Here is a 9978-nt window from a genome sequence, read left to right as displayed (position 1 = left end):
TGGTCTGAGGGAGACTTAGAACATTGAATCCAATGGACCATGTTCATCACCTCCATTTCTGAAACTGCTGCACTGAACTGCAGCCGCAAGGTGGTTTGTGAATGTCATGGTGGCAATTGCCTAACCAGATGGTGGACACTGGAGGTGAGGGGAACCATCAAGCTGAAGCAGGAGTCCTGCTGGGCTTGGTTAGCTTGTGATATTCTGGAAGCAACTGATAGGTACCAGCAGACATGGAACGCAGCTCAGGTAATGGCTGAAGCAAAAACTCAGGTGTGGGTGGAGTTTGGAGAGGCCGTGCAAAAAGACTTTCAGACTCCCTAGAAGAGATTCTGGTAAAGATTAACTTAATGTAATGGCGTTTTAAAAACAACAAACAGACATACATGTAATAATTCTTTTTAAAACAAGATCATCTCATTTATTACAGAGTAGAGTGAACATGTAACATTTAAGAAACACAGTCAGGAGTAAGAAGTACTTTCTGCTTACACTCTGCACTCTGCAGATCAACACCTGAAGCTAAAGCCTTTTTCAGTTTCTCCCACATTCACAAGCAGTCAGTGCAGCCGATGGACCCAAATATTTGACAGAGCAGATGTTTTTGTAACAATATCATATTATCAACCTAACACTCATCACATGAGTATTTTATTTCCTTGGCCGTTATATTATTTCTCTTTATGGTTGTGCCACACTTATGTGCCATCTCGTTCTCAGGCCTGTTCATTAACTTATAAAATTAAACAATCAATTAATGAAAATGTCTTTGTGTGTTCTCTGTAATGAAAAAAAATCATGTATCTGCGAGCCACAACCAAATTGGAACAAGAAATTTATCGTCTCTCATTTTGGTCAAACCCACAGAACCACACAGGAAAAAGAAGCGAGAACAAGCTTTCATTCCTACTGCAGAGAAATCACACCTCTGCTGCGTGAACAACAACCAACACACAAAAATAAAAGAGTAAAGTTACTGAGAACATAAGAAAATGTTAGCACATACAGGTTCCCACTGTTGACTTTGCAGCAAAATAAATGTGTAAAGCTCCAGTTAAAATATAACCTGATTTTTTTTTTAAATAAATACATTATACACATTTTGTAACAAGCGGATGCAACTTTTGGTCTGAGGTACTGGCTTGATCAGCAGCTGCTGGTGGACTACTTCAGTGAAGAGTAGAAGACGTCTGGCTCTGGTTTAAAGTCTGAACAAACACACACAGTTCAAACAACACAAAACATGATTAGAAGCTTTGTAGTTTTACTTTGACTTGAACTGTTCCTTTGATTGGTGCTCTCACTTGGTTTTGGCTCTCTCTGCGATAGAGTATCACCTCCGGTTCCTGTGACATTGCAAATCACAAAAGTGATTGACCATATTTAAACTGCTGTAAATTACATTTTGGTCAAATAAAATATTTATTGGCCAAATAAATTAGAACTATGGTCATACTTGTTGCAATTTCTACTGCCCTCTCTACAATGTCTATCTTAATAATAATATATATAATAATAATAATAATATATCTATATATATATAGATATATATGTATGAGGGGCCGTACAAGCCAAAATTCATTCTTTCACTCTCACACACATACATTTTTCTTTCACATACATATACTTTCACTCTCATATAGTTTTATTTTAATTTTTATATTTAGATATTTTTATTCTCATGTTTACACATATTTAACACACACATTGCAATATTGTGCTCTCTTATACATGTATTTTAATGTACATATTTACAAATTTTCACTCTAACATACATGCATTTTCATTTATGCATTCCTACATTTTGCTCTCATTTACATGCATTCAATATGCATTTAATCTCACAAATAATATAAGAAGAGAATGCATACATGTCAGAAGAAAATATATGCATGCAAGAGAATAATGTATGTGAATGAAAGAGTATAGTGGAAACGGAAGGAGTTTAATGGAAACGGAAGGCAGGGTGTCTGTACCGCTGTGATTGGCTGAGAAGCACGCGCGGGTCACTTTCAAGTGTCTGACAGCATGGAGGGGGGAGAAGAAACTCGAGTTCTTCAGCAAGCTATCGGGGCGTTAAGAAATATTTTATCATCTCCTGAAACGGTCACATCATTGTCACTTGATCGAGAGCAGCAGCTTTTACAGCTCTCTTGGTTGTTGATCTCCCACTTTGCGCCAGAAAGAGGAAACCAGCGGATGTCACGCTAAACAACAGCAGCATGTTCAAGCTTGATCAGCTGTTGTTAGAATTTATTTTAAATTATTTTCTAGTATCAGCTGATGTTTGCTGGAGCCACAGCTGTAAAAGCTGCTGCTCTCGATCAAGTGACAACGATATATATGGCACTTTGCCAAAAACTAATTGTGACTTATGACAGGAATGTTTTTTGTAGCTCAAGATGACTTGATATCATTAATTTGACATATATTTAACATAATGTAGGCAAACAAAGATTGGATTAATTATAAGGTAGGTAAAATCATTCAGTCTATAAAATTTTTGCAAAACAGGTCATTTTTTTCATTTTATATATAAGCTCTTTAAAAATCGTGTTCACTAAAACCTGTTTACCAATATAAGTAACAATATTAAAAATGTAAAAAAAAAAAAAAACACATACAGAGAGAGGGAGAGAAAGAAAAACGCATCGAAACACGGGAAATCACTTTTTGGCAGACAATACCTGTACACCACTAACCTGCTCATTTGTCTAATTGTTTTCCCCAACTTGACAACACATCCGCCAGGGATCAAATTCAATAAAATCATAACTTACGTTGGCAGCAATGACGCCCAGTTACGTCTAAAGGAGGTCACTAAAATCAATATTGAATTTGTGTGCAACTTTGCCAAATCAATGTTGGACTCTGTAGTTTTTTCTGGTCCCCTCCCCAATAAGACCAGGAGTGACATGTTTAGCAGCATGTTCTCCTTAAATTGCTGGCTGTCTGAGTGGTGTCCCAGAAATGATGTGGGCTTCATAGATGAGACTATAAACTATTAAATGAATTAATAATTGATCAACAAATCGATTTACTCTGTTTTACAGAAACCTGGTTAAAGCAGGATGATGCACCCTGGATCCAGTGCAGGTGGTGGGAGACAGAAGGATTCTGGCCAAAATAACATCTCTGATGGACAGAGTCTCCCACCCCATGCATGTAAATGTTGCTGAACTGCAGAGCTGCTTCAGTGACAGAGTGCTGCATCCTAGATGCATGAAGGAGCGTTTCCGCAGGTCCTTCCTCCCTGCAGCTGTCAGACTGTGCAATTAGAACTGCTCCCAACAATCATAGATGTTTACATCAGCGCTGTAATTTGCACTGTTTTATCAACCAATTCACTCTATAACCTGGGTTTGACTCTTATGTGTATTTATTTTGTTTTTAATTTAATAACCATACAGTATGCTGTTTTGGTAACCATTGTCCTTCATGTAAATATCTAAAAATTGTGTATGTTTCTGTTCTGTGTCCGGTTTGTTTGTATATCTGTGTCTTTCTTGCTGCTGTTGCATCCAAATTTCCCCTTGTGGGAGAATTATGGATTTGATCAATTATGACTTTCCCTGCCGGATACACGATGGACGGGTGGCATAACTGGAGGGTCGTGTGCCTGGCGGGACTGTCGATCGAGGACGCTGAAGACATCTACCTATTCGGAACCATGATAACAGGGTTCTTGCTGATCGGAGCTGGCTTGGCCCTGGCTTATCTGAGAATTAAGAGAGCGGAACCGGCTGTTCAAACCCCCACAAGGCTGCCCGCTGAAATTGAAACGATTGGACGAGGCGCGAGTTCTCAGAAAGGGCTCACTGAATGCAACATGGTTAACAGCTTGGAGGCGCTTACGACTGCAGTGAATGCTCAAAATAACACCTCTGAGCGTATATTGGATCACATCAGGAAAGAATCCTCCCAAAACAACAACTCAGGGAGGAAGCTGGATTACATCTCGGTTCAGTTGGCTGCGGTCGTGAGGTCTCAGAATCTGCTCTGTGAGCAACAGAGTGACAAGATCACGGGATCGACGGCTAACAACATCATGGAGAAACTCGAAGCTATAAAGAGGGAAATTGAGAGACCAGTGTCGGAGTGCTAAAAACAGCTTGAAATTCTAATGAGTTGTTTGCAAAAGAAAAATCACCATCATAATGCGGCTACCCCTTCGGCGTCAGCTGTGGCCTCAAGGCTGGAGCTGAACAAAATCTCCCTGATAATGACTGTGTTGAGTCTGTTCCTTCCCATCCTATGCAAGGCCACCTGAGTTGGCTGGAAGACTGTTTAGCAATTTTTCACACCAGCCTATTAATCAACCAAAGACCAAAACAGCCTTGTCCACCCCAGCTCTAACACTCAGAAATCAGTCTTACTTGTTATCATCTATCGTCCACCTGGGCCTTACACAGAGTTTCTCTCTGATTTCTCAGACTTTTTATCTGATTTAGTGCTCAGCTCAGATAAAATAATTATTGTGGGGGATTTTAACATCCATGTAGATCAGGGGTCTCAAACTCTCGGCCCGGGGACCACTTGCGGCCCACATCACCCCTACCTGTGGCCCTGTATATTGAAGAAATATAATGCACTTTGACCCTTGAAGTTACTTTTTTGTTAGAGAGGATTTTTTGGTTGTTGAGTGCAATGTTAAAATAAGTTCTTTAAAAAGCAAAAAAAAAGTTAAAAATAAATAATAATATGCAGACAACAAGAGCAGAGAGTACAAACACACTGAGGGATTGATACGCTGTGTTAGTTCAGTGAGAGATTTATTTAGAAAGAAAACAATTTTCACTAGCAGTCAAAAACCAATGTGTACACTTGTGTCTGCAGTTTTATTTTGTTAAATACGAAACAAATTATAGTAAGAAATGCTGCCACATGTCTGGCCAGAAAGACATTACAAATTTGTTTATTTGGTAGTCTATTGAAAGGCTAAAAAATGTATTCACATTTGCAGTTTTGTCTTGTTATACATTATTTGAAATTTAAAAACAAAAATAAATACTACATTTTTGGAAAATGTCTTGTTTGTTTCTTTGGGGGGTTTTTTACTACTTGAACACTAAAGTGGCTCTCCAGTGAGATGACAGTGCCAACAGTGGCCCACAGCTCTAATTAAGTTTGAGACTCCTGATGTACAGGGGGGCTATTTGTATGGATACACCGTAATAAAATGGGAATGGTTGGTGATATTAAAGAACTGTTTGTGGCACATTAGTATATGTGAGGGGGCAAACTCCTCAAGATGGGTGGTGACCATGGTGGCCATTTAGAAGTCGGCCATCCTGGATACAACTTTTGTTTTTTCAATAGGAAGAGGGCCATGTGACACATCAAACCTATTGGTAATGTCACAAGAAAAACAATGGTGTGCTTGGTTTCAACATAACTTTACATAAACAAATTGGAGTCTATTAGATAGATATGATACAAACCACTGCAGTGCAGTACCTGTAATACCTACAGCATGTTCTAATCGCTCTAATAGGATATTATGATCAACAGTATCGAACGCTGCACTAAGGTCTAGCAGGACAAGCACAGAGATGAGTCCAATGTCAGAGGCCATAAGAAGATCATTTGTAACCTTCACTAAAGCTGTTTCTGTGCTGTGATGCCTGTCTTCAATAATTAAAGGCCAACTGTTTAACTTTTGCTTTTGCTTTCTCTCTCTCTGTTTTTATTGGGTGAGTGAGCAGTGAGCAGCGGTATATTAGTGAATGGAGACGTGGGTATGCAAAATTTAACCAAATGAGCTATGGATAGAAAAAAAAATCAAACTTAAAATTAAACCTTGTGGTTTAACTGTTGATGTTGTCTTGACCAAACAAAATTCTGTCTAATAGATATGAATGAAACAGATAATTGATTAAAATGTTGTGTACTGAAGAGTCAAAAGATGTGATAAACTGATGGTTTAGAGTCTGCAGTATGAGTTATTGGCTAACAACTTGTACTTAGACTGACCTCATTATTAGTAATTTTGGTCATTTCTGGTCACCACTGAAACAGTAGATATTTTTGTCTATATTTGAATAGAAAACTGACAGATTTCAGTTCAATTTCCAGAATACATTTTACTGAAAATATTTATAATTATGAGCTTCATAATCTGTATCTCATAGGCTTAAAAAAAAGTGCACCGATTAAATGCAGCTGTATTGTCTCTAATCCGGTTGTTCAGTCTGACGTCACTAGCCGTGTCTGGGCCTAAACTCTGCTGTAGGTCCATATATCAAATGATCACTGTGGCATTACTGAGAGTTAAAACACTGTCTAAAGTCTTTCATCTTTAATAAAATGATCAGCGTTCTGCTCTACCAGGTGTAACAATTGAGTTTAACATCCAGGCATCCATGAAAACAGAATTTATGACATTTAAGGAAGTTAGAAGTTAGCAGGAAGTTAGCTCGCTAGCTTCTATCTAAATACAATATAGCATGTCCTGACTGCGGGGTTTAGAAACAAATTAAAACGTACAGCTCTGCTATCACTTCCAACATAAATGAAGACAGAAAACTAAACAGCAGTGACGTTTGTAGGGTTACTGAAGTTTGGCTAGCTGGTACATAATGATGTGCTACGTGACCGCTAGCGACACAGCTATGTTAGCATAATATAAACAAGCTAACTTTTTTCCACTCGATAAAAGTTAACGTGAGTGTTCTCGGTGGTCAGGAACAAATGTAATCGCATGGCAGGATGCTGTAAAAGAACTTAACTTCAGCCAGGATATATCCTGATATATAATCCATCCACAATACGATGTTAGTCATTCATATACTGTGCATGGGCTGTGCTGTAGTTACATTGTAAGGTTTTAAAAACTGGGCTTAAATAAATGATTAGCGGTAATAAAAGCCGAGGGAGGTCAACAGTGATCACTGACTATTTTTAGGAGCTTTTTGAGATTAAATGGAAGAAAATACAAAACATTAAACATGTTAACAACACAAAACCCATATTAAACGCAGACTACTTTAGGCCCGGAAGTAGGATTCATCGCGTCATCACTGAACAACCGGATTGTCTAATTCTTTCACAGAAAGATCAGAAGCTTGAGTGATAGTATCATTAGCATAAAAACTGAAAGAAGCTAGCATAGCTCTGTCAAATGGTAAATGGCCTGCATTTGTATAGCGCTTTACTTTGTCCCTAAGGACCCCAAAGTGCTTTACACTACATTCAGTCATTCACCCACACACTGGAGATGGGAAGTTACATTGTAGCCACAGCTGCCTGGGGCGCACTGACAGAGGCGAGGCTGCCGGACACTGGCGCCACCAGTAGGCAAATAGGGGCTAGTATTTGGCATGCAGCCAGAAGGCAGCCTGGGATCGAACCACTGACCTTCTGAATAGTGGCTGACCTGCTCTGCTATGTGAGCTACAGCCACCACAAAGTTAAAGAGGAGCTGTACCTCTGGTCCTCTTTGTTCTGATGACTGGTTCTCCATAACAGACGTCTTCAGTTCTCACTGCTGAGTAGATTTCAGCTCGATTATTCTCTGTAGAATTAAACACATAATTTAAAACAGATACAACTACAGTAGTGCAATAATATAACACTAGAACTGCTGTAAATTATTTTCAGGTCTGTATAAAGCAAAATGTATTCTTGAGCAGGAAGCTGAAGTGCAGGAGAGCAAAGTTATAACGTACAAAGAGATGAAGCCAGTATCTCACTTTTGGGGGGTTTTCTTGCCCTGCTGTGAAACAAAGAAGTGGCGAAGAAGTAGCTACTGTGGTTTTAGATCAGACTGTATACAATTATTAGTATGTTTTTTTAATTCTCAGAGTATCAAATGAACATAAAACTGGTGTCTGTTAATATTTCTAGACCCTTGCTTTACATTTAACACAGTTTGTCACTTTCTTTTTTAAAATTAGCAGCTTTTTAAATTTATTTTATTTATTTATCATAAACAAATTGTGGGCTAACAGCAAAGGTGTTAGCGTCTGTTAACCACAGACCAAACAGTCCAGCACACAGTGAACACAGTGTTGTTCACTTTTATCATCACGATTAAGATCATAAAGTTGCTCAATTTAATACAAAGGAAACTATTTAAATAAAAACTGTATAGTATTAAATCCCCAAAAGTTGATTTGTTCATCTGGATGTAGCTTTTTTCACTGGGAGAAACGTTTCGTCACTCATTCAAATGACTTCTTCAGTCTCAGCTGACTGCAGGTTTCCCAACGTTATAAACGGTACATTTGCTTAGCATTTACTTGGACGTCATGAAGACCTAATGCACTTCACACTTCTGCCATACATGTGTCAAATTATCTAACATTATAGCTTCATTAACATCACAGCCCAGAGCATCAATGTGATCACCATCTCTGGCTTCTGACACATGAGCATTGAACAAACCAATCATCAACTTCTGAGGCTTAAAAGGCAGAAAAAATGGGTCCATGTGTCAAAAGTGAGGCACCTTAAGCTGCTAGCTATCAGCTAGAATTCACCTCAGCCAATTAAAGTGCCTGAACTGGACCTACTGTTGGAGCCTCTGGGAGAGGTTTTAATGACACTGTCTCAGCAACAATATGGCTGCTGAGCTGTGCAGTTAATTATAGTAAGAGACAAAAAAAAAAAAAAAAATAAAAGAATTAAAATGAAGTATCCCTCTTTCCTTTGACTGGCAGTTGTTGACAGTTTGATATTCTGATGTCACTGTACTTTATGTCATCTTCTGCAGCTTCTTCTTGAGCTCCTTAGATGTGCCAAATCAACAGCAAATTAATTTTTCTAATTAGGTTTAAAGAAAACTGAAAGTGTTATTTGATCTGTAATGTTAAAGAGTTAGTTGCACAGGTAAGCAATGAAAATCTAATCATGAGGACTGAAAAACAATCTCTAAATTATCCTGCAAAATAAAGACAAACTCAACAAGTCTAAATCTCACCTTCAGGTTTTCTGTGAACACATCGTCTCACCAGCAGAACCAGTAACACCAGTAGAACCACAACACAGACTGATCCAACACATGACAACACAGAGAGAACAAGCAGAGAGGTGGAGGTAGGTGGAGGCGTAGATGTAGGTGGAGGTGTGGTGGTGTGTTTGTCTAAAATAAAGCAAACACAGTTATTAAGTTGTCGTCACATTGTGAATGTTGAAAGCTGCAGAAACACAGACAGGTGAGTGTGTCACCTGTGACAGTGATCCAGCTGGATGGAGACTCTCCATGACCGCTGATGTCACACTTGTAGAGGCCTTCATCAGACCTGGAAACATGCTGGATGGTCATGTGACCTGTAGGCTGCTTCCTGATGAGGGAGCCATCTTTATAGAAAGCAGCTGGGAGGTTGGAGGGAGTGGTCTTTGTTTTACAGAGCAGAGTGACGTCATCTCCCTCCATCACAGGGAGGACAGGACTCTGCAGGATCACTGATCCACCTCAACACAGAGACAAACTACAGCATTTCATCCATTTACACACAGCTTCATCAACACTAACTCCACACACTCAGCTTACCAGTGACTGTCAGGTTAACCATGTTACTGATGGGACCCTCTCTGGACTCACACCAGTAAACTCCACTGTCCAATGGGAACACAGTGATGTTACAGGAAGAACCAGCTGGTTTTCCCCACCCATCTCCACACTGAGTCCTCTGTTGTTTGCTTGTGTTTCTCCTCAGAGTCCATCCAGCAGAGCTGTCGTCCTCCTCACAGCTCAGAGACACAAAGTCTCCTTTAAAGAACTGAGAGCTGCTGGGACTCACAGTCAGACGAGCTGTGAGGGTAACAATGAAAAACCAATGGCCTGTTTATTTTATCAAATCAGACACAATTGTTAGCATGTTTTGCTTCATCAGTTGTCTTATCAATTTTATTTCTGAGATCCATTCTCGAAACATCAACCCAAGAATAAACACAAATAGTTTAGGTTTGCAATACATGAAATCACTACAGAGGATTACCAGCAGATAAAATAAGTAAAAATAAGTACAACAATTT

The 9978-nt window shown here is 39.1% G+C and overlaps 1 protein-coding gene across 1 annotated transcript; it reads right to left on the bottom strand.

Moving 5' to 3' along the window:
• Positions 1-8909: 8909 nt before the first annotated feature.
• Positions 8910-9755, bottom strand: LOC135932665 (Fc receptor-like A). Its single transcript, XM_065470211.1, has 3 exons — positions 9494-9755; positions 9169-9414; positions 8910-9082 (listed from the first exon to the last, which is right to left on the bottom strand). The coding sequence occupies exons 1-3, from the start codon at positions 9513-9515 to the stop codon at positions 8910-8912; spliced, it is 441 nt and encodes a 146-aa protein (XP_065326283.1). The 5' UTR covers positions 9516-9755.
• Positions 9756-9978: the final 223 nt, after the last annotated feature.

Source organism: Pelmatolapia mariae, linkage group LG3_W (genome assembly GCF_036321145.2).
Source record: "Pelmatolapia mariae isolate MD_Pm_ZW linkage group LG3_W, Pm_UMD_F_2, whole genome shotgun sequence".
Lineage (NCBI taxonomy): Eukaryota > Metazoa > Chordata > Actinopteri > Cichliformes > Cichlidae > Pelmatolapia > Pelmatolapia mariae.
This window is presented reverse-complemented; position numbering and strand designations above follow the sequence as displayed.

Excerpts from the sequence above, each read along its gene's own strand:
- LOC135932665 (XM_065470211.1), bottom strand. The coding sequence starts at position 9,515 with ATGGTTAACCTGACAGTCACTG. Across the intron at positions 9,415-9,493 it reads GGTTAACCTGACAGTCACTG|GTGGATCAGTGATCCTGCAG; the intron begins GTAAGCTGAGTG and ends CTCTGTGTTGAG. Across the intron at positions 9,083-9,168 it reads CAGCTGGATCACTGTCACAG|ACAAACACACCACCACACCT; the intron begins GTGACACACTCA and ends GCTTTATTTTAG.